Here is a 25,963-nt window from a genome sequence, read left to right as displayed (position 1 = left end):
AATCTGGATAATGGGATAAGTAATAGCATCTACTTAGTAGAGATCTTATGAGGATGAAAAGAGATAATATATATGAAGCATTTTGCTATGTCTGTGTTATATAGTAACATACTCTTCCTCCTCAGTTCAGCCCTGTCTCTTTAGGCATTTCACAGTTGGAAAAATACTTTATTTCTCCTTTTTCAATGAATGTATTTCTACATATTCCTATGAAAAATCACGTTTTATAAATTGTCTTTCTTTTTGATTATATGCATCTCTAACTTCTTTCATGATATGAAATTGTGTTGCTTGTTTGGTGTTACAATGAAATGGACTTCTTTTCTGTCCCTGTATTGTCATATTAGCTTATTGTATAGAGGAAATCAATTAGCCTTATATTTTGGGTAATTGGAACTGACCTATTTCTAGCAATTTTACACAGGCATCATATTTAGAGTTTTATTTGATGGAAATTGATGCTCTTTTTCAATATGTCAAAAACAGCATTATCTTGGTAGAGAAGGATTATAGGTAAGATTGAGTGGAACAGTGAAGGTAATCCTTATTCCAATAGCAGCAGTTCTGCCCTCTCCCTTTATATTAAAGGTGTAGGAACAGGTGAGTAGGGTGAGTTTTGTCTTATCACATAGTTTAAAGAAGTGCCTAGTTTCCAATCAAAATAATAATTGATGAGATTCAGTGAGACTGTGAAAAGAGAGAATCTTAGGTTGTATTCTCCTGTAACTCAGAATGATGGAACTAGAACCATGTTGAACACTGAGAAGCCATTCTTTGCCTGCCAGATGGAAGCTGAGTTATCATTCAACTGCAATAGAATGAGACTGGCTGTGGTGTCATAGGGGGAGGGGATGATGACCTAAAATTCAGAATTGTTGGAAAAGAAAATAACTTAGAAGCACAACATTTTCACATCTCTAAATTGTCTATTGAATTTCATTATGTGCACCTGTATTTACATAGTGCCTCCTATATGTTGATTGAGGTATTCATACATTCATTTCTTGAAAGTAACCATAGTGATTGAATGAACTAGTGAGTAATAAATTTGGCAATCTAGTATAGTATAGGCACATTTAAAAAAACACTGAAAAATTTAGTTTCACTATTTTTCTGTACTCATGGTATATTTTTTGTGTTTTTATAATTATAAAAAGCCACATATTTTTAATTTAAAAAAAGCAATGGAATAAATGTATTCTTTATGTCTGCTTTTAGTTTCCTGATACATTTACCCATGTTATTTTATTTCAGTATACTCACTTATATAAACATGTACATACACATGGAAATTTTGCTGTTAATTGGAATGCACTTAATTGTATACTTTGTAAGTATTATGGATGAATATTGTGGTAAATACCACCAACTCTTTAGCAAACAAGAATTCATAATAAAGTCTGTTCAGCATGCATTGTCAAAGTTTCTCTAGTTCTAGCTTAAAAAATGTTAATTATATGACCTACAGTACAAATCTAGTAATGTGAATTTTAAAGTATTAAAATATACACATAATGATAAAATAAGCAGATTTGTTGCTAGTTTGAATAAAACATTAATATCCTAAAGACATTTTTAAATTAAATACAGTATTTTCGATTATGGATTTAATGATTTACCTATTGGGTTGTTGGAAAAGTTATGACTTCCAGACTTTCCAGAAGTTCACTACTTGTGTAAAAATGTCTTTTAAAAGTTTCCTGAGGGCCTCCCCGGTGGCGCAGCGGGGTTGAGCGCCGTGCTGTGAAGTTGTCCACAGCCTCTGCAGCGCGGGTTCAATTCCCGGCCAGCCAGGGAGAAACCCACAGGCAGACCTCTCCTGCCTCGCTCGCTGCTCTCCTCAGCAGTGTCTTCAGTCCATCTGCCTGTTTTGCTCCCTGCTCTGTCTCTGGTGAATTCTCTCACCCTCCTGCGCCTCTGACCTGTATCCCAGTTCTTGTATAAATAAATAAAATCTTAAAAAAAAATTTTTACTTTGTTTTTGTTGAGTCTCATCAGCTCTTTGTAGATTTTTGTGATCAGTCCTTTATCATTAGTGTTGTGTGCAAAAATTTTCTCCCTATCGGTGGGGTGTCTCTTTGTTTTGGTTACTGTCTCTTTTGCTGTACAGAAGCTCATGCTCAGTGAAATAAGCCACAAAGAAAAAGAAAAATACCGGATGGTCTCACTCATAGCAGGAATTTGGAAAACCTAAATAGGGGACAAGGAAAAAAATCTAATTATAATAAAGTAAAAATCAAAATCAACAAGCAACTATAAACCAGAGACACACTGTTGGGGGGGGGGAGAGGAAGAGGTAGCAGGATGAAAACAAAGGGGGTGGGAATTGTATGGCAACTATAACCAAGATGAAAATGCATATATTATGCAAAAATGAAAAATGATGTAAAAAATGTATAAAATTAAAAAAAAAAAAGTTCATTAAAAAAAAATAAAAGTTTCCTGAAAAGTTTTGAAAGGATTTGGGAGACTTCTTTTATGCTAATGTAACTCTTGATACCATGGCATGTTTTCCTTGTTTTTTAAGAGGAAATGTATTTTAATTGTGTTTGCAACTCGGGAAGGCATATAATTGGAATATATTGTATGTGTTTTACCCTGTAGATCACCCAGGAGGCTGGAGAATTTATGATCACTTTCCCTTATGGCTACCATGCTGGTTTTAATCATGGTTTCAACTGTGCAGAATCTACAAATTTTGCTACTGTCAGATGGATTGACTATGGAAAAATTGCTAAATTGGTAGGTTATGCTTCACAAATGAAACATAAGTTAAATGTGTATCCTGGTTATTGTAGTGGAAAAGTTAAGATCATATGCAATATTTATTTTTTTTCCTTATTGATGTTGTGTGCTCTCATGATAATTTATTTCAGAATAGGTATATTTATTTTACAGAGGCTCTATTATGATTTGCAGCTATGTTTTTCTGTTTGGGGATTAATGTGGAGCACTTTGCCTTGAAAGGTAATTTTATGCAACTGCTGTTTGCTTCTTTGCTTAAGGTCACCAATTGGTTTTTTTGCAAGACTTTCTGGTTGCTCCCTGTGGTTTCATATTAAGGTACACTTGAATCTCTCTATATTAGAAGTCAGTCCATGGGTTTAGAAATAAGCAACTATTTACAGAGGAGAGTGTCTGGTAAAAGTGTAACAAGAGATTGAGGGAGGATAGTAAGAAGAAATGATTTAAACTGCACTGCGTGCAGAAATGAATTTCTTGATGTAGAACATATTTTGATAAGGAATATATCTTCATGTTGAATTTGGTGTAAAATTTTGTATTTCTTGCCTAGTATATTTAATTTAGTTCACAAACTATGTATTTTTATTCACAAGCAGCAACTTCTGTTAAATTTAATTATTTTCCCCCTGTGTTGTGTAATAGAGGACATCTTCAAAGTAATGGTGGATTCTATTAGGTTGCTTCCTTTCCTGTGCTTTTTGAGGCAAAGGTGTAGGCTAGCAGATGGCAGCTTCCTAATGAAACTGTGTTTTACAGAATATGTAAAACAGATATAGATTTACTGGAAAATGATAAATACATTTATGTGGCCCTATCTTACCCACTGCATGGCACGAGTGACTATTATTCATTTTATATAGGTAAAACTTACATGCGGAACTGTTGGATAAACTGGATAGAAATACATTCAGAAAAGATAACTTCAGGTTTAATTTATGTGTATATTTAGAAAATCACATAATACATTAAAAGTATTAGCTCTCTGGTAGCCTGGAAAGTATTTGAATGAATTCTTCACATAAAAGAAAGTTCCTGCTATTAGAAGGCTTTTCCTGTTTTGAGTAATTTCTATTTATGAGGGGTGATTTAGAAAGGAATGGAACTGAATGACTTCTTCCTATTATGCATGCGCATATTACAGGAAACCCAATAAAAAGAAGAAACAGTGTATGTACTTGGTTGACTGTTTTTGCAGAATGTAATGTTTTCACCTGCTTTAAATGCTTGAAATAGTCATAGCCTCAAGGTTGTAACAAGTGTGTTATTTTATGGTTTGCATCTTTAATCACTGACAGAATAAGTCAGCTATCACAGCTGTTCAGAGTCAACTAGAAAAATTACTTGGTGTTTGTTTACTATAGGTTTCAGATCTCGTTCTTGGTATTGACCATGATAGCTTCTCCCCAAGGCTAAAATGTCCTGAATAAATTAACACAGATGGTTAGGGTGTGTTTCCACAATTCTGTGTGAACATGGGGTAGGAGTGGGTGAGAGTAGGTGTGAGAGATTGATTGTCGTCATCCTCTGATATCTTGACTGACAGAGCCTGGAACAATGGAATGTTAGAAGCAGGGCACTGTGGTGGAGAAGGCAGGGATCTGAGGGAATCTACTTTTAGTTAGTCATAGAACATTAAGAAAGACATTAATTGTTTTGTTTCTTCTATTTAAATTAGAAATACCTCTTTCTAATGAATGAGGTGTGTAAATGAATTAGCTATGTAAGTTATCATGCTGTGTGATTCATATCATTCAGTTTAGTTAAGGTTGATGTCTGTTTTGGATCTGGTATATTACTAGGGTACAAAATGTTCAGTGTAGTCTGTTTAAGCTTGTCTTAATTACATGTATTTGAGATATTTTAAAATATTCACTCCCTTGCTTTTGGTGAGTTGGTCCTTTTGTGAGAGTATAGTATTAATTTTCTGTTGCTGCTGTAACAAAGTAGTTTTTAAATAGACTACCCATTTACTGTCTCATAATTCTGTAGGTTATAGGGCTGACATTGGACTTATCACCAAGCAAAAATCAAGGTGTTTGCAATGTTGTAGTGTTTTCTTTTGTTTTATTTTACTGGAGACTATCGAAGAATCCCTTTCCTTCTTCATTCCTTTGGCTGATCTCACAACAGTTCAGAACTCCTTGTAGTCATAGGACTGAGCTCCTTTCTGCTTGTCAGCCTCCTCTGTGCCTGGAGGCCTCTCTCATATCTTTACATATGCCTCCTTATATTTTAGAACAAGCAATCGGAAAAATACCTTTTGTTATATAACAGCACATTTACAGATTGTAGGGATTAGTATATTGATATCTTATTGGGGGGCACTGGGGTATGGGGAACTACAGAGAGTTTGACTTCTGCAGAGGGTTTCAATTAATAATTAACATGGTGTTATAAATTAAGAATCTACTTAGAATCATGTAACTAATTTTACTCTGCATAAAAGCAGGGAACTTGAACATGTAAGAGGTACAGTTTTGAATATTTCCTAGCATATTTTTATGCTTTCTAAACTTATATCTTGCAATAGTAATGTTTTCTTTTTTTCCCTTGACAATTCTTAATAGGTTCTATTACATTATAGTGTGCTGTGATGGCATTTTCTTGCACATATTGGTGTCCTTATCATTTATTTGAAACATACTTTTATTGATTTCCAGATTTGTTTGTTATAAATTTGCTGCATTTGGTGTGTATGTGTGTATATATGTACATAATGTGGTTTTTAATTGTAGGAAGATTTTTTGAACTGGATTATTAGTTTTTGTGTTTTGCTGGGGACAAATGTAAAATATAGTAGATTAATTATGAATTGCATTTAAAAGACTTAGGTTTGGGAATGCCCAAATTTGTTTGTCTTCTTTGCTGCCTTCAGTTTATTCTAAGTTGTAACTATTAAAAAATTTATTACTCACAAGTGATTATGAATTGTGCTTTTGGGGATGATAATTTAAAAAAATAATGGTGTGCTTTTTCATAGTTGAAACAGAGAGAATGGCATCTGCTATGCCTGCCACATGAGTTGATTTGCGTATGTAACAGCACCTGATAAAATGTCTGTTGTACAGTATTACCTAATGTGGCACAGTGTTTGGGGCTTTACTGATTATATTTCATGTATGCAAACCAAAATTTTGAGTCAGACAAGAGCTGTTACAAAAGACTTTTTTTCTCCTAGTGTAATGCCTTTCATTTTAAGACTAACCAAAAATGCTAATATATAATCCTTTTAATATACAAACTGTAGTCACAAACAGCATCCACGCAGTAGGTTTGGGATGGGATGTGGCTGGAAGCATGACAGGGGGAAGAAAGGTTTTCAGGGTTCCTACTGCTTTTCTTGCCTGTAGTCACTCTGGACTCTGGGAGCATGAGGTCTTTAGCAGAGGGCAGATCAAAGCAGCCACAGGCAGAGGAACCGTCATGCTCACACTGAGACCACACATAGCAGACCTGTCCAACATTTCATCTCACAGTGGCAGCCTCTAGGGCAAGCCACATCCAGTTAAGAGCTAACAGGAAAGTGATTGTGACCAATGGGGGATTCAGTCATCAATCCTCAGCATTCTGTTGAACATACCTTTGGGAAGCATTTTCTAGGGGCTGTTAGATTGAAATCATCCTAGGAGGACAGCAGTTGTATCTGAGCTTACCTTCTAACCAAATTTCCTTGCCTGTGACTCCAGAAAGATGGATGGATCTGCTCATATGTTTGGGATGGGGAAGGAATCATAAAGCCTTTGACTCAGCAGGGCGGAAACCTTGCCAGATATTGATCAAGAAAGCTTTCCATGCAGGCTGGGGTTGGAGAGGTCTGTGGGACATGGAAGCATGGTGGCATGATGACCTGCAGGTGGAATCTATAGTTTGTGTGTGCAAGAGAGGAAGGACACAGATCAGAAACAATTCAAACTGAAGTACCTACTTCTTTTTTTTTTTAAGATTATTTATTTATTTATTAATAAATTTTATTTTTATATTCCCCATACAATTGCAACCCCCTTATTTTGACCCCAATCCTTCCCCTCCCTGCCCCCCACCCTCCATAGAGTGTCTCTGGTTCATATTTTTTCTGTTGATTTTGATTTTCACTTTCTTATAGTTATTCATTTTCCTGGTCCCTTATTTAAGTTTTCTAGATTCCTGCTATGAGTGAGACCATCCGGTATTTTTCTTTTTCTTTCTGGCTTATTTAGCTGAGCATGATCCCTTCCAGCGCCATCCATGTTGCTGCAAATCGCATGTGTTTATCTTTTTTGAATGCTGAGTAATATTCCATGGTGTATATGTACCACATCTTCTTGATCCAGTCATCTATTTTTGGGTTATTTATTTATTTATACAGGCACTGGGTACAGTCAGAAGTGTGGGAGGGTGAGAGAATTCACTAGAGTCAGAGTGGAGAACAGAGCAGGCAGACTGAGGAAGTACACTGCTGAGGGGAGAAGCGGGCGGCAGGAGAAGTCTGTGCGCCATGTGGGACCCTCACCCACGGCTGGGATCGAACTGGTGCTGCAGAGGCTGCGGGCAGCTTCATAACCCACAGCTCAACTGCTGCGCCACAGGGGAGGCCCTGAAGTACCTACTTCTTAAGAGACTTGGGTAGTAGAGGTGAGGTGATCCTTCCAGGCGAGGACTGGGAGAGATTTGAGGCCTGTTCTTTCTTTTGGGCTAAGTTTGTTTGGCTGAGATATAGTTGATCACCCCAAAGTCCTCCTCCAGGTGGCCCTACAAGGCTCTTGGAGAGCCCTAGCTGCTGCACCTCCCAGATGTCATGGCTGGGCCAAGGTAGAACTGGATTTTTGCCATTAGGTATTGTCCCTGGAGGACTTGGGTGAGGAGGTGTCCAGCTGAGGCGGTGCTGTAATCCAAGGCAGGTTCCTGGTTCCCTATGGCTTCCAACTTGCCCATGTTGTCCCAGTTGATATGGAAGCAGATCACCTCAGGGATTTGAGGCAAAGATGTTCCACTGAAGCCGAGAGAACTCAGGCTTTGGGGGCAGGTTCTCTTGTGCATTTTGGGCTCAGACTTGGGGTACTCATTGATGTGGTAGCCCATGCAGATGATCTCTTGTCTTAGGTTAAGTGCAGGTGGTGAGGACCACCACCAGCTGCATAGCATCTTTCTCAGGATTCAAGGATGGGTTGGAGGCATTGACCTGAAAGATGAACATGTATCTTCCTAGTGGGACAAGGCTGATCAGTAGTAAGAGTCTAGGATTTAATCAAATTCCTCACTGTCAGTTGAGCCTAGTGGATGATCTTCTATTTCAGGGTGTCTGCCAGGGCCTCACTGCCCTTGAAATTGATCTCAAACCAGAAGGGGATATGGGAGGGGCTCGGAATCTCCAGCACTGACACCTTAGTTCTCTCCTTGCTGCCTTGGCTGAGAGTGGAGCTGGAGCAGAGCCCTCATCTGGGTCCTGTTGAGTCAGTGGGCTAACTTTACTCAAAACCATTCTTGTCTCCTCTCTCCACAGATTCCAAAAAGAAAATTATAGGATTTGAAAAGATAGTCTTTAGGCTTACTGATATATTGGCAATATAATGACTTTGGTCAATAAGAACCTATTCTGTGTCCTATCAAGTAACTAATGTGAATGGGGTAAAGTTTCATTTTTTTTTTTTCAATTAATGCCTCTTTGCTATTTGCCAAGACACCTAGTATCTATGTATAATACCCTCCCATGTATGATAACCTGTTTGATTAGAGCACAAAAGAGAGAGTAGAGTTGGGCCTGCCAAAGATTCAAGGACTGCTTCTTTTGTTATTGACTATTTGACTTCTGTTGGTATCCCAGAAGTGGAATGACAGGAGATTTCTGTGGGTTTCATTTGAATGTATTACTGACCTGCTAATATATGGTGTTTGTTCAAGAAACCTTCCCTGCATTTAAGAGATGGCTATCATGGATTAGAATTCGTACTCTAGTATTTGTGTTAAGCCCAATTATTTGTCTTCCACTTCAAGTCACTGGAGAATGTGTGTGTGTGTGTGTGTGTGTGTATCCAAAAGGGCAGGTTTATTATAAAAAGGGGGAAAAGTATAAAGGATCCTCGCATAGACATAAATGGGCAGAAAGATCTGCCCTTGAAAGGGACAGGTTTGCTAAAAAGAAAGGCCTACATAGTCACTGGTGGGCAGAAGGGCTGCAGCCTGATATTCTTGACTATACTATTATTTTGTGACATTCCACTGACTGTGGGATTATTTCCTGGATTGTAGTTTATTTTTTTTTAGCATGTATGCAGATGGCCTCTTTTTATAGTGTCTATCCAAACTGCCTCATCCTTCATATAAATGTTTTTTTATGTATAGATTTTGGAAAATATCTGTGGAAAACAGGTGTAGTTAGAAGTCAGTGATGTTCATCTCATAGCCTTAATAGCAGTTTATTAGACTCTGTTTCTGAAAATCTCTTCTAATACCCCAGGTTCATCCTGTTCCTCTCATTTCTCATTCCTTTTCTTTCCTTCTTTTCTCCAGTAAGAATCATTCATTTCTCTTTTGCCTTGAACTGAAAAATATGGTATAGCTCTTCCTCTACTTATGATAGTGTTGCATTTGATAAACCCATTATAGGTTGAAAATGTTGTAAGTCAAAAATGCTCTTAATGTACATAACGTGCTGAATGTCATAGTTTAGTCTTGCTTATTTAAACATGCTAAGAACACCTATTTTATCTTATAGTTGAGCAAAATGATCTTAACACAAAACCTCTTTTACAGTAAAGTGTTGAATCATGTAATTTATTGAACACTGACTATACTGAAAGTGAAAAACCATCTGTAGAGTATCAGTTATTTACCCTTGTGATCGTGCAGTCGACTGGGATCTGTGGCTTGCATCACAAAAGCACATCATACTGCATATTGCTAGTTGGAATAGATAAAAATTCAAAGTGTGGTTTCTACTGTGTGCCTGTGCTTTCACACGATTGTAAAGCTCTATAATTGTCCACCAAACCATTGTAAGTTGAGGATTGTCAGTGTCGCCAAATCCTGTATGATGCTCCTGCACAAAAGGACTGCTTTACGAAGACCGACCTATCTGAGGGCAATTAGTTGTTAATCCAAGATAAGATTTTCACTAAAAATAAATTAAGAGGAATGTTCTTGTTAGCCACATGCCCATTTGCCTTCTGACATAGGCAGTGTTTGCTTTGTTGCATGCTCAGCAAGTTCCTCTTCTGCAACAGGAATTATACTACATAAATATACAAGGAGGGAAGGCACATTTTCTTTGTCTTCTGGGAGCTTTCATAAAGAGCAGGAGGGCTTTTAATGAACCTCCATTTGCAAAGCTGCAGTATGAGTGGAAGTTACCATTAAGTTATTTATTTTAGGCATCTTTATAGCTTTGAACGAGAGTAGTCTAGAATGAAATGTTATTTTTTTTTTTTTTTCTGGTAAAGATTTAAAAATATGTAATAGTTTAGTAATTGAAATAAGATATTAGTACATATTTGAGATGACTCTTTTCCAGTTCTGGAACATTCTTTCTTTCTGTGGTAGAATGGAATCCATGATTACTTCTGTGCAGCAGCTGTGGTGGCCCTCACAGGCCTACTTCCTGGCTAGGTTGGATCAAAGTGCTGGCCTGCAGGTTGTATTTCATTTTTCCGTTTGGTGGGATGAAGTGCAGTTGTTTTGATGTTAGGTTTGATGGATTTGTTTGCCACTGCATTCATTAGCTTCACATCAAAAAACTGACAGGCTGTTAAATGAAACTTTGGCTTAGATTTTCAGCTTGACTGTTTGGAGACATTTGTGGAGATATTTTGTTTCTGTGTTGTAGCAGCCTCAAGCACTGTGATTGTCTCTAAGGGAGGAAAAGTTATTTACTGTACTGATTTTCTAGAGTAAAAAGAATCATTGTCTTGGGGACAGTCATATCTAACCCGCACCATCAAAAGTAGTATACTTATGGCAGTGTGTGCAGTGTGAGAGGCTTATCTACAGCATGATAAATAATCTTATCTTCTTGGAAGGGAAGGTAATAGCTAGTGACTACAAAATGGTATCTCTTATTTTGCATTAATTTTATTTTAAGCAGTAATCTATTAACACGATATGCCAGAAAGTTGAAAAATTGTACTGCAGAGCTGGGAATGTTCTCTTATGAACTCCAGGAGTGATACTTCACTATGTAATTTTAAAGCATTCTGACATTTGAATCCTCAAACGTTTGAACAAGTTTAAGAAGAGATGATAGAATTTTGAAATTGATTTCCCTTTAATCTGGAAGGGATTTCAACTATTAAATTGTCTTGCATATAAGAGCCGTGATATGAGTTCATTCTTTTTTATATTTCAGCCCTTCTCTAATATTAAATTTAGTATGTCTTAAATCAGGTAGCATCTTTCCCCCCCAAAATCTTTAATCTTGGACAGATTTTATTAAAACAATCAGAAATCATTTTAACTGCACATCTCTAGGTTATATTTTAATATGCTTTATATCACAAAATACTAGTATAGTGACAGTTCCATATTATTATGGCATGTGAAGGAAAGAAAATATAAACTGTTGTGCACGTTGCTCATTTAATAGTTCTTGGCGGTCTAATTTTAAGTGTCTGATATGGCATATATAATATAAGGTTTATGAGCATAGGGATTTTATGTTCTGCATTTTTTTTCCTTTTTACCTCTACTTTGTTTCTGCTTACTAGGCCTTGGTGGTACAGCTTAATGGTGCTAATGAGTGGCTCTGCTGTCTTTCTTTCATAGAGCTTGAAGTGAAACAGAGAAAATAGAATGTGGGGAATAAAGTGATACGAAGGCATGTCCTTAGGAGCTTGTATTCTGACTGGGGATCTAGTATTTGTATATCTGGAAAAGGTTATAAAAAGGGAAGTTATTCACATTATGATCCCATTTTATTCTGATGAAGTATTGAGTTATGGAATTCAGGAAATCTGAAACTTCAAGTGTTGTAGTAGAAGGCCCGTTGATTACTATATATGTGACTGTGAAGAGATACCTGGGGCCTGATACCTCATAGCTAAGGAGCCTAATCTATTTACTGTTAAATTTTCTGGATTATAGAATTTGAATGGAAGTAGATACATGGTTTAGAACATTGATGTTTAGTTACTAACCTGAAATCAATGTATTTTCTATTTTTGAGGTTTTAATTTGCACCTTAAGAATAATTGACTTTTTTTCCCCCTCCTTTAAAGATTTATTCATTTATCTATACAAGCACTGGGCACAGTCAGAAGCGCGGGAGGGTGAGAGAACTCACCAGAGCCAGAGTGGGGAGCAGAACAGGCAGAAGGACCGGGGTAAACTGCTGAGGGGAGCAGCAGGCAGCAGGAGACGTCTGCGTGCCATGTGGGACCCTCACCTGGTGGCCAGGGATTGAACTGGCGCTGCAGAGGCTGCGGGCAGTCTCACAGCCCAGCGCTCAACCGCTGTGCCACTGGGGAGGCCCAAGAATAATTGACTTTTTGAGTAACATGTTATATTGAGAAGGTTAATTTGTCTTTAAGCCAGTCTACTTTTATATGATTTGATGGCAATAATAGCTGACTTTGACTGTCTACTACTGTCAGGCTTCATCCAGGGCACTTTATACAAGTTACTTCATGCCATCTTTCTCATGGAGCATGTTCAGAGATAAGCTCATGTCTTCTGTCTTCTACTAACCCCATTTTCCAAACCAGAGGAGTTGGGATATTGTATAAAATGAGGATGATGAGACTGGACTTGGAGGCATGAGGTTGACCCTCAGTATCTTGTATCCTTCTGGACTCATCTGCTTGGCCATGCTGTATTAAATGGAGTTCAGCCAAGTATGTGATTTGGGGAACCTATACCCCAAAAGATCTGGTAATTTGTTTTTACTTGAATTCATTGAAAACATTCACTAAGAGCTCTGCCACATAGGACAGAATAATTATAAATGTAATTTATATATAAATATAATGTATGAATTTACCACATTTAAAAATTTTCTTCTGAGAACTTAAAGCTTTTCAGTTTGTACCTGAAATCCATTTCACAATTGAACTCATCACATCAACTCAGGTGATGAAACCTACGATTTTGTAGCAGAAAATGATTTCCTTTTTTCATTTCCAATCTGAAGGTTTGTAGATATTGCAAGAAAAAGAAAATGTGGGCCTTTTGAATAGAGTCAGTTCTCCTACCAAGAGTAACTGATTGTCTTAGGAAAAAATCACTCTGTCTTGCAAAATTTGAAGTGTTAAAATAGTGGTCCTTTCCTAATTGTTTCAAAAGCCTTGGTTAGAAATGTCCACACAAGAATTGAAAGGCAGCATGAGGAATTTTAAAGAGCACAATCTAGGGTTGAGGGGCTGCATTAGCATATAGGCACTGTTGCTTGTTAGCAGTTTGATTCACTTGATAACTTAATGATCTGCTTGCTGATTGTTCTTAAGACCTCTCTCAAAAGATCACATTGTCTTTTTTATAATATGTAACTTAAAGAAGTAGCTAGTTAAAGCAGGACTTGGGGAAATTCCTCAAGGGGTCCATACTGTTGACCCAGCCACATGGTGATTTTGCTTTCTAGTGGAGGAACTGAGTGTGAATTAGGATTTCTTAAATCAGATATCCCAGCCAAGGTCATTGTTTCCTTTCCTTCAAGATACCTGTTCTCTGCTGGCGACAATTCCCAGTTTTAAGTATTGATGTGAGTTCTTGCTAATTTGATCATTCAGTGTACCCTCTTTGAAAAAAAAAAAAAATTAATGGGATTTCATTGAGGGCAGTGACTGTAGTTAACCTTTAATCTGTAGACCCACAGTCTATCCTCCCTGTGCTCTGAGCAGATGATAGAAGGTAAGCATACTTCTTTCTGAAACTGCTGATCAGAACCTATTGTGGAGATTCCTCACAGAGTTTTATAGCCATGGGAGTCGTTGTACCACTGCTAGGACCCATTCTCAGCAGAAAACTGAGAGTAAATAAAGTAATTGCTAAATAAGATTTTGATAAGCAATATCAAATAGAATAAAGGGTAAAGAAACCTGTGATTAATCTCTATTACAGTTTTAACAATTCTATACCTTTGCAATTAGAAGAATTAGAATGTTAGCCAATTCAAAGGGGAAAAGGTGTCCCCAGCTAGGCAGGCACTAAAAAAGTCTAGTATAATATAGAATCCTAGTGCTTAGTTCTTTCCCTATTTTAGCCATGCCTATTATTTTTAACTTGCTGTGCTTTTATCTCTTGCAAACTGTGGTCTGTAATATTTTTTACCTCTTTCTAAAATGAACAAGGTAAAACAAAGAGTCTCTGGAGACTCTAACAGATGATTTCCAACAGGACAGCTCAGAGCACAGATTAATTCTTGGTAGCTCGCTCTATATACAAAACTCAGCACTTAGAATAAATTCTGACATCGTTTTTGTCTTTCATTTGCATTGATAAGTTTGTATTTTTCAATGTTTTTTCTTTAAGTTAGGAGAGTATTGCATGCCTTTTTGCTTATAATGCCAAGTACAGTATTCATAATGGTTTTATTTTTCTTACTGTTGTTTGATATTTTGGGTTATATTTGAGTATGACCAGTGAAAAAATGGTTAAGTGAGTGAAGTTTCAACTTTTATAATGTTATAATGTCTTTAAAAAAATGAAGAAATGAAATCATAATATTGAGGAACTTTCTATTTTATAATCATAAATACCAGTATTCTGGGTGACAGGGAATGAAGGTCTTATAACAATATTTCATTTATTTCACTATTGTTATTATTTTATAATCTTTAGGACAAAGCTAGTTGTTATGTTCCATGTGTAATAGTAAAGTTTTATGAAATTTACTATGTCTTGCATCTCCCTCCATATGCTTATTGAGAGATACAGCTCAAGTAGTTATTGCAGTTCCATGATCTGCATAGAATTGCTGTCAGAATCACTCAAGCAACATGACACAGGGTAGTGAAGGCAGTGGGCGCTCTGGAGAGTAATATCTTGAATTAATTAAATTAAATTAAATTATTAATTTAATTGTCTTGAATCTCTGCTTGGCTGTCTAATTCAGCTGAGCTTCATTTTCCCTACGTATAAGGAAAGTATTGTCACGTAGTAATTAAGGGGGGTATAAGTTTAAGGGTTAACTAGACTCTGATTGGGATTTTGCCTTTTCCTTTTTTTTTTTAAAACTAGGTATATGATTGTATCAACTGTTTAATCAGTCTGCATATGTAAGATGGAGATAATGCCTTCTTTATAGTTGTGAAAATAAATGAAATTAAATGTTTAAGGACCCTTGTTAGGGTCATGGTAAGAACCAGATAGTTAAATGCTGGGTGTGGATTGTGTTTCATTGCATCTTTCTTCCTGAATTCCAGTTTGGGGATATGACCCTTATTTATTGGTGAGCCTTACTGGACTAAGAGAAAAATCCCATTTTCTTTGCCAGTAATGATGAATCAGTTTAGTGGACCAATCCTAGCCAAATAAAAAAGAGGGTAGGATTTATAGAGACATAATGAAAAATGCCAGCCTGCCCTAACAGAGAAATGGGAGGTTTGCTTCTAGATGAGACAAGAAGGGCTCGATGACCACTGAAGTTTGCAACCTTCATTCATAAGGGGGATAGACCTACACTATGCTTTGGGCATCAGGTTAGAGAGATGAAAAGCAAAACCTGGAGAAAGCAGGCCTATGTTTTATTTCATACTTTTGTTTAAAACACGTGTTTATTGTTCCATTTCCAGAATCCTTCCTTCCTTAATGAAAGTGTTTTAATATTTATTTTGAGTGCAGTTAAACACTCAATCCAATCACATGGACTTCTTTTGGAGACCTATCATCAATGTTAAGAGATTCCTCCTGAGTTTGACTGTTGGAGTAGGTATATGACCTATTCTGTTGGGGTAGATATATGACATGACTCTTGAGCTTTTCCTACCTGTAAGGATGAATTTACTGGGTTCCTCACCAGGCTGTAGTGACTGTGGAGCAGCCACCTAGTACTGTGTCTCCCTCACTGAATAAATTTTTAAAAAGTGAACTCATCATGGATCATTTCTATGTCAGAAAACTCCCTGAATAATAATTTGGGGAAGATTGGTAGAGTTCAGGTCATAGGTACTGAGAGGCAGTGGCTGTGGGGATAGTATTTGCAGGATACGTGCTAACAGCAGGCTGGCAGATGGATTGCTTTATATATTTGTACTGATTTCTCACATCCGTCCACTTTTACTTTCTGCCAAAATGAGGGCCGTATGAAAAGAAGTACATCAACTAATAGTGTTTGGGTTGTGTGGGCTAGTATCCTAAGACAAGGAACTTGAAGGGGCTGTTATTTATGTCTTCAGTAACATACTGTTGTTCCTGGGCCCTACACTGAATTTGAGGGACTGTGTCTTATAACTCTTTGGAATGAGACCTATCATGAATGTTAAGAGATTCCTCCTGAGTTTGACTATAGTCCACACATGGTGTTCATATACTCTAGGTTTTGTGGTTTTTTTTTTTTTTTCAATTGAATTAAGATAAGAAGGTAGTGATTTCTAGCAGCTTTCTAAATGTTCATAAAAGATATTTTTATAATAGTAGCAATGATTTTCAGTGATTCTTGGAAAATATTTCCCAGTTCTCAGGAAGGATATTCTGGGTTGTCCTTTGTTCTTTAAAGTATTAAATTTTAAAAATGGAATTATTTTGATGATTATAGGATTAGCATAGAAACCTGTTTTTCTGCAGGTAAATATACTTCAAAAATTATTAAAACTTCACTAGTGTTCAAAGTAATAGTTAAGGTTTTCTATTTTTTCTTATCATAATAGTGAAGATGAACATTGCCACGTACCAGGAGAATGTAGTTTGTAAAATGGGCACTGCACTTCTATCAGTGGTGGTGTCATTGGTATAAGCATCCTGAAAAGCAGGTTGGTGCCCTTTGTTCTACTTCCTTGAGTTCCAGGAGAGATCAGATATGCAGGGAAAAGTTCATTTTCCAAGATGGTTGTGGTGTAGTACTAGTTTTATCAGCACAAATCAAATTATAATGTCCAATGATATCAGAATCATTTAATTATGGTGTGTCTATGTGCTGGAATTCTTGAAATTTTGAAGAAAATTATTTGAAAGGAAATCACTGTGGCTTTTAATATTAGTACCTAAATACCCATTTTTAAAATTTATAAAATTAAAAGAAAGAATATATATATATGGTTAAAAAAAATTAGAGCACATGAATATATTTAATGACATCCTTTCCAGTCTTTTCCTTAAAGGTAAAATCAGTAAACAACTTCTTGTACACTTCCAAAATACTAACTTTTTTTTTAAAAGATTTATTTATTTATTTATACAAGCACTGGGTACAATCAGAAGTGTGGGAGGGTGAGAGAATTCATCAGAGCCAGAGCGGGGAACAGAACAGGCAGACTGACAAAGTACACTGCTGAGGGGAGCAGGGGGCGCAGTAGGAGAGGTCTGCGTGCCATGTGGGGCCCTTGCTGGCGGCTGGGGATCGAACTGGCGCTGTAGAGTCTGTGGGCAGCTCCGCAGCCCAGCGCTCAACCGCTGTGCCACCAGGGAGGCCCACCAACATGTTTTTATGTATGTATTATGTACACATGTGGGAATCTCATTGCCCAATCTGAAATTTAAATAATGTTAAATGCAGGTCTCCCCTGGTGGTGCAGGTGGTTGAGCGCAGCGCTGTGAAGCTGTCCGCAGCTTCTGCAGCATGAGTTCAATCCCGGCCAGCCAGCAAGATACCCACATGGCATGGCAGACCTCTCCTGTCTCACCCGCTGCTCCTCTTAGCAGTGTATTTCAGTCGGTCTGCCTGTTCTTTTCCCCACTCTGTCTCTGGTGAATCTTCTCACCCTCCCACAAATATCTGGCCTGTACTCCAGATCTTATATGCATGATAAATAAATCTTTAAAAAAAATTAAAAAAAATGTTAAATGCAATGTTATTCCAATTAAAAAAGAAAAGCATATAGTTTCTAAAAAGAAATTTAAAAATACAAAAAACCCGGGCCTCCCCTGGTTGCACAGCTGTTGAGTGCTGGGCTGCAAGGCTGCCTCTGCAGCCTCTGCAGCCGGCGAGGGTCCCACAAAAAAAAAAAAAAAATACAAAACCCCCCACAAAATTGTATACATTGTTTTCCAATGCTTTTCCTTTTATTTTTCACTTATGATAAGTACATTTCATTTATTTAAAAAAATCTTCTAGTTTATTCTAATATACCTGGTTTGCAGTGGCTTTTTTCTTTTCTTTTCTTTTCTTTTCTTTTCTTTTCTTTTCTTTTCTTTTCTTTTCTTTTCTTTTCTTTTCTTTTCTTTTCTTTTCTTTTCTTTTCTTTTCTTTTCTTTTCTTTTCTTTTCTTTTCTTTTCTTTTCTTTTCTTTTCTTTCTTTTCTTTTCTTTTCTTTCTTTTCTTTTCTTTTTCTTTTCTTTTCTTTTCTTTCTTTTCTTTTCTTTTCTTTTCTTTTTTCTTTCTTTTCTTTTCTTTTCTTTTCTTTTCTTTTCTTTTCTTTTCTTTTCTTTCTTTCTTTTCTTTTCTTTTCTTTTCTTTTTCTTTTCTTTTCTTTTCTTTTCTTTTCTTTTCTTCTTTTCTTTTTCTTCTTTTTTTTCTTTTCTTTCTTTTCTTTTCTTTTCTTTTCTTTTCTTTTCTTTTCTTTTTTTCTTTTCTTTTCTTTTCTTTTCTTTTCTTTTCTTTCTTTTCTTTTCTTTTCTTTTCTTTTCTTTTCTTTTCTTTTCTTTTCTTTTCTTTTCTTCATCATTGAACCACAATAGTGCACAAGAATTCATTGCATAGATCTTGTTAACAAATCTTTGAACTTTGAAAATGAATGCATTAGTTCAGTCCTCTGTTTTCATTCCTTGCATGCAGACAGATGGCCAGGTGAACCTGGTGCACTTACATGTTTCTAACCCTGTCTTTATTTATTTATTTATTTATTTTAAGATTTATTTATTTATTTATACAAGAACTGGGGTACAGGCCAGAGGGAGGGTGAGAAGATTCACCAGAGACAGCGGGGAACAGAGCAGGTAGACTGACGAAATACACTGCTGAGGGGAGCAGAAGGCACAACAGGAGAGGTCTGCCGTGCCATGTGGGACCCTTGCCGGCTGGCTGGGATGGAACCGGCGCTGCAGAGGCTGTGGACAGCCTCACAATGCTGTGCTCAACTAACTGCCTGCGCCACCAGGGGAGGCCCTAACCCTGTCTTTATTGAAGGGACCTGCCCACATAACCTATCTCAGCTTATTCCACTGCACTTAAGAAAATGCTAATGTGTTTTCTATTTTACTGAATGACAGCATCTATAATCGTTTCCTTGTTTAGAGGATTGGATAGGTGAAATAAATTTTAATAACTTCCTTTAGAATTACATTTTTTTCTGGCCTCATAAAGGATTATCACATTGAATTTGGAAGACATGACAGGAAAAAGTAACTAAGTGACTTTTGCCAACAGTTCTAAGATTATGGAAGTTTGAAATAGGAATGGCACAAAGGGGAAGGAAAACCCAACCTGGTTTCTTAATAGACAAGGTGGGGCTACATAAAATAAGAAAATACCAACTGCAACCATCTTACAGGATATTTTAGATTTAAAACACCTACACAAAGTCAGACAATCAGGAAACTAGGGCACACTGTTGCAAGAGAGCAGATGGTATAAATTACCCCTTAACTTTATGTCATTCTTAAAATCAAACCACCAGAGAACATATACCATCTCTATTTGCAGAGTTAAATGCAAACTTTTCTATTTGAGGCGTTGCTAGAGTAGAGTTGAAGAACAAATGCACTATTAATCTGCCAATACATAATACACAATGGCAGCTGTCTCAGCAAGGGGTTGAAGGAATAGATGAGGGAAAAGATTATTGAAAGAGTAATATTCCAAAATCTGCTCTGTTCCTGTTTGAAACCTTTTTTTTGTTGTATGTTTTCCTCTTTAAGTATTTCCAATTCATGGTTTGATAATGAACGTTTCATGTGTAGTTGTATAGATTATGTCTCTAAAACCATATCCATTTATTTAGGTCATGGTGATTTCATGCTTTAGTGTTTCACATTTGATTAGAGCAAATGGGTGTTTTTTTCTGAATTTTGGTGCTCTTTACACTCATGATTTTCAAAATATGCTGAATCCTCAAACCTAATATTGTTCAATTTGAAAAGGTATGACCAAGACCTTAATGGACAAACTGATACTCAAATATTTGGGTTTACATGATAGTGGTTTATCTTGAAAGATGTTGTGTTTGCTGGTGCTATTGAGATGGAAAGTGTATGTGGCGAAGCTAAATCAATTTGTAATTTGTTCAGCAACACAGTGCTGGGCTATGAAAGTGAAGAAAAGGAATTGCAAGTTCAGATTCACATTTGTAGACGTATCCACTCTGAGTTGTGCAGTGGAGAATCTAAAGTATTCTTTAGATTGAATTACTGAGTAATTGATGGAGTTACTTACCAAGATAATTGGGAAGATGCAATTCACTGTGTTTTCAAAGAAGCATTTTGAACTTGGGAAGTTTACAAACCTAGAATTTCACTGGGCACTCATAGAGTTAAGTTTTGTTAGATAGACATAATGTAGTTTGTGTTGATTTTCGTTTAAGAGAGCTCCCTTTCCTCCTTGTTTTTTTTCCTTCTGGGACTGCTTGACATGTTAGAAGATTGGATCAGATGTATTTTCTTAGTCTTTATAATTATTAAGCTTTGAAGTAAATGTTGTTTATGGCAACTTCACAGGATAAAGTCAGACATTGTGGAAGGACTTGTCTTCAGTGAAAGTCATGTGTGCAGTTTTGGCTGCCTGTTTTCTCAGTCACTTCCCAATATCTGAAGACAGAATGGTTCTCAGTGGGTGCACTGGTGGTTCTGGACCTCCTGCTTTTAGTTTTGTCTCTGAAGCACAAGGACTGAAACCATTACTCACCGTCCAGTAAATTTCTTAGACTCAATGTAGTTAAACATGTATTAATTATCTGCTATGATAATGACCTATAATAGGCTTTTGGGAGGAAGCCTCTAATCTCATATCCTAATTTACCTAGGTCTGGGACCATGGAGGGTCAATTTGATGAGATCTTGAATTACCCTAAGCTAGACTATTTTGTATAGAAGTATAATTTTAAACCAGTTGGAATATTATCAAATATATAATTTGTATTTTGCTTATAGCCTTATTGTTTTTGAATGTTTTCTCATGCCACTTCAAAGTCCTTTAAAATATGATTTAAAATAACTGAATATTTCTTATGACTGTAACCTAATTTTGCTTTTCTATTGTTAAGGACTTTGGGTATTCACAAATTTTAGAATTTTAGGTTACACTGCTGTGAAGAACTTTATAATAAATTGTCGCCCAACTTTCTTTTTTTAAAAGGATGAGATTTTAGAAGAGTAACTATTGACTCAAACAGTATTTGGGTATGTGTTGCCAGATTCTTTCTGGAATTTGTACTCACATAGGTAACATGAGTATTTTGCAAACGTGGAGACTGTTACTGAAATAATTTCTCCTTGTTAAAGGAAATAGGTATAATATCAAAATTTTTATTATTTTGTAAATTATTAGGGAACTTGAACAATTTTAATTGCCGATATTTTCTTCATATTTTAGTTTTTTAAGTTACTACAAATTAAGGATTTGAACCTTGCCTCTGTTTTATAGGAACATTATCTCAAGTTTGTGTGCTTTTCAATTGTGCCAGAATATTTTTCTGTTTTATTTATAGAAGTTAGTGTTTGCTATGGCCCCAAGATTGAGCCTGTATTCCTCTTCCTAGCTGCCCCTGTGCACCTACTTGGACTTAATTTCCTTCAGAAACTGACTATGAACTGGCACAACCTTTTCAATCCCCCACTGTATTCCCATAGCAAATTATGGATGTCCTTTTTGTATTAGGACACATAGTGCTAGTAACTTCAGGGAATCAGGGAATTGAAAGTTACTCTTTGTGGGAGTCACAGAGGCCATAGGTTGAATTATGTCTGCTTGCTTCATTTTGTCAAGAGATAAGGATTGTCTTTCCCACTTTTTTTTTTGTCCCTACAGAGGATGTCTTTACTGTCTGTAGACTCTCAACCTACATTTCTAGCCCTGTTAACCATTTTTTTAATGCTTCAAGTTGGTTGTGCTGCGCTTTGTCCCCTAAACAAGTATATTGTGTAAGTTATTATCTGTAGAAAGAGGTTTGAAAAACCCTGTAGAGTTCAGTTAAGTATCCCATCTGTCCCTGGATGCTTTCTTGAGGCTCTCTATATTTCTTAGTCTACTAAGTGTATCCCTGCCTATCTCTCTCCTCCGTATCTGCCTCTGTTATTAAATGAATGCCTTTGTTGTATCATCTTCACCCAGCAGGATATGTCCTTATGATAATCCCAAGGGGTGAAGAGAAGAATTTTCTCTGTTTGGCATTTCTGGCTGCAATGACTATGAAATGAATTCCATGCCAAAGACAGTGGTCTTGATTAGATTCAAAAGCTGAGAAAGCACAAGACAAGGAAGCTACAGTCCTGGGAATGTAGAAATAGGACAGAGAGGGAAATTGGGTATTCAACAGAAAGTTAAGACACAAATTTATATTATTCATTTATACACTCAGCTTTATATTTCACAGGATACTGGACTCTTTGGATTGAACAGATTGCAAGGGGCAAAACTTAATTTAAAATCAGTTTTAATCTGTAGATCTGTGGTTTTATAAAGTACATGTGTGGAAATGTGTAGATAATGTATGTTTTTTTGGGAAATTTTAACAGGAAGGAGCCTGATGACAGATAGAGTATTTGTAACTATGATAGTCATTAATAAACCTTACAGGCAAATTTTTAGCTATGTGAAAGGAAGATAAAGCTAGCCTATTTTAGGGCCTCCCTGGTGGCGCAGCGGTTGAGCGCTGGGTTGCGAAGCTGCCCGCAGCCTCTGCAGTGCCGGTTCAATCCCTGGCTGCTCCCCGGCTGCCGGAGGAGGGTCCCACATGGCGCGCAGACCTCTCCTGCCGCCCGCTGCTCCCCTCAGTAGTGTACTTCGGTCCTTCTGCCTGCTCTGCTCCCTGCTCTGGCTCTTGTGAATTCTCTCACCCTCCCGTGCTTCTGCTTCTGACTGTACCCAGTGCTTGTATAAATAAATAAATCTTAAAAAAAAAATCTATTTTAAAAAAAAAAAGCTAGCCTATTTTATGCCATTTGTATGTTATGACTTAAGTCCACAGCAGAACTAATCACTGGAGTAGTATGGATTACTGAACAAAGATGAACAAGGTTGAACTTCAGGGAAATGTGCTATTTATGGAATTGTTTGCATTTGCAGTTGGAGATTTTAACTTTGCTATAAGAGTCATAAAATGAGGAAAGATTAATGGAATGTATGGTTGTGAGTGTGTCATTTTTAGGGTTACACTCTAACATATGCATGCCCAGTGTTTTTCACAAATATATAATATGTCCAGTGTTTTTCACAAATATATAATATGCATTTTCCTTCTCTATATAAAAATTGTGGTATTTATGCAGAGAAAGGTGTTATATTGTCTATCTTTATGTAGTTATTTGTGTGAAATTGTAGACTCAAGTGAGTTTTAAAATAAAGTTGTTTAATCAATTCCAAAGAGCACCTGCACCCCTATGTTTATAGCAGCACTATTTACAATAGCTAAACTTTGGAAAAACCCAAATGCCCAAAAATAGATGACTGGATGAAGAAGATGTGGTACATATACACCATGGAATATTACTCAGCATTCAAAAAAGATAAACACATGCGATTTGCAGCAACATGGATGGAGCTGGAAGGGATTGTGCTCTGCGAAATAAGCCAGAAAGAAAAAAAAAAAAATACCGGATGGTCTCACTCATAGCAGGAATCTAGAAAACTTAAATAAGGGACCAGGAAAAAGAATAACTATAAGAAAGAAAATATCAAAATCAACAAACAACAATGAACCAGAGACACTCTATAGGGGGGTGGGAGGTGGGGAAAGGAGGACTTGGGGTCAAAATAAGGGGGTTGTAATTGTATGGGGAATATAAAAATAAAATATAAATTAAAAAAACTCAATAAATAAATAAATAAAAATAAAGTTGTTTAATGAGTTAAAATCAAGTCGCAAAATGGAATTTTTTGCATATAAAAAAATAACGCACAGTAATTATTTATGTCTGACATATATGTGTATTTTATTTCATGGATACATTGTCAGACTTATGACATAGATCAAGACTATAGCAGCCCACTCTCCCACTTCATTATTATGAAAATACCATTGCTTGCAGTAGAGAGTTGGTTAAATAGATTTTTAGAATATCTCCATGGTGTAGTTATTAAAAACAATAGGGTAAATCTATCTGTCCTGATGTGACAAAGATCTCCATATTAAGTGAAAATTAAAACATCTTGTTAATGAGTACCTTATATATTATGAAGCTGTTTCAAAAAAACATGCTTAAAGTATGCAAATGGGTAGCAAAAGAAATGGAAAGATACAATGGTTTCTTACTGTGATTTATGGCCAGTGGAATGAATAAAGCAGGGAAACTTACCTTTTAGACAGTGTGCTCTGTGCTGTTGGGAATTTCTTTACAAGATTATTTTCATGTGTTATTTTATGGTATTTGAAAAAATATCCAATGAAATTATTTTTATTTGCAGTAGTAGCTTTATATAGAGAGCACCAAACTAGTAATCTAAATGTGTCTACATGGTAGACATGTTCTGAAATCTGTGTACATCACGTTGACTGGGAATTCATCTTGGAACCTACATTTCATAGCAAAGAATCTCATCAGTGGGATAATTTTCTGCTGCCAACCTTTTTTTTTTTGCTTTTTTCTTTGTGTGCTTCAGGGTATTTAGCTTGCAATGAAAATCTCATTCTGGGTGAGGAATGATATAAATACATGTGTTTACACATGTGCATAGTGTTTTTTTTTTTTAAAATATTTAAATCTTTATCCCAAAGTTATTAATTGCTCTCTAAGGTGACATTTCTCATAGATTCTAAAAAGGAAATAAACAGCATTTATACACATCAGTTATTCAAAAATCTGTTGAAAGAATTAAAACAAATTTGCTTTGAAATTATTTTCAGATATAGTGTTCTATACTTAATATAGTAAAAAAGCCTGGAAAAAATCACACATTTGCTTTTCCTAAGACATATACAATGTATATGCTTATTATCCACCATATAATCAAAACTCACTACTAGAATTTATAAATTGTATCATGGAATATGATGCTTAAATATTAATTACATCACTGCTTTTCCCCCTCAAATTAAAGATGCATGGTTAGTGCGTAGCATTCACCAGTAGAGGGTGGTGTTTCTTCGTAAATTTTTTTTTTTTGCCAAGTGCTTTGAAAGGTTGTGTGGGTGTGCCACATACATTTGACTTACTCTGACATTTAAAGTCCTAGAAGATACTAGTTATAAATTTGTAATTGATATGTTTTATATGGAAGACAAGATGATAAAGTGGATGTAACTTAATTTTGTAAAAGATATTTGTGCTATTTTTATTCTTTCTAGATTAGTTGTTTCTTAAAAGAAACCCTCATTTAAGTGTAGGAAGTTTGTGTATTCAGCCTAAGGTATCATCAAATTGACGTGCTCACAAAAGAGATTATCATTCAGTTCCAAATCTACTATAAGCTATTTATGGGTGTGATCTCTCCATATTGTGCAGTGTATTTGCTATGCAAGGGGTGTGCATGCATGCACACAAATATATATACACAAAGTACAAATACCAAATAGAATTCATTGGGGGAAACCTTAAATATTGATAAGTAGCATTATTTGCTGGATTCCTCAGCTCTCATTCTTCCACAGAGAAGGACTTGAAAGGAGTATAATTGGGAATGGGCTTCAGCAGAAGGACCTGAGGTGGACCATGTCTTGTATGCCTCAAATTTCAAGGAAATGGGGGCAGATCCCATTCATGTGTCTAAGGTACCACAGGAGCATCCTGGGTGAGGAAGTAGTATTGATAGAAATGGGAACTTCCTCACCCAGGAAGCTCCCATTTAATGATAGAGTATTCTCCTAAGCTAAGTCAGACCTGCTGAGCTAGCTCATCGCTAAGCTTTTGTAAGAGGGAGGTAGGGAATCTAGTTGGGGACATTAATGGAATTTAGTTGTGGAAGAACGAAAAGGTCTCTTTATTTAGACCCCAGGAATGAGCCCTGGCTTTGTCATTTACAGGTAGTATCATTTTAGGCAAGACGTCTAAAAATTGTGATGATAATACCATA

At 36.4% G+C, this 25,963-nt stretch overlaps 1 protein-coding gene and 1 pseudogene across 7 annotated transcripts in view; one reads left to right on the top strand and one right to left on the bottom strand.

Moving 5' to 3' along the window:
- The window catches only part of KDM4C (lysine demethylase 4C), a 415,273-nt gene that overhangs the window by 156,370 nt on the left and 232,940 nt on the right, over positions 1-25,963 (top strand). For 6 of the 7 annotated variants that reach the window (XM_037493847.2, XM_037493848.2, XM_037493846.2 and 3 more), the window contains one exon: positions 2,605-2,742. The exons of the other annotated variant lie outside the window; for it this stretch is intronic. In XM_037493847.2, coding sequence (XP_037349744.1) covers positions 2,605-2,742 — 138 coding nt within the window. The remainder of the gene's footprint in view (positions 1-2,604; positions 2,743-25,963) is intronic. 7 annotated transcript variants of the gene reach the window in all.
- On the bottom strand, positions 7,495-9,610 carry LOC119232905 (histone chaperone ASF1B-like; annotated as a pseudogene).

This window comes from Talpa occidentalis, unplaced genomic scaffold, assembly GCF_014898055.3.
Source record: "Talpa occidentalis isolate TD23 unplaced genomic scaffold, MPIMG_talOcc4v2.1 talOcc4.7, whole genome shotgun sequence".
NCBI lineage: Eukaryota > Metazoa > Chordata > Mammalia > Eulipotyphla > Talpidae > Talpa > Talpa occidentalis.
This window is presented reverse-complemented; position numbering and strand designations above follow the sequence as displayed.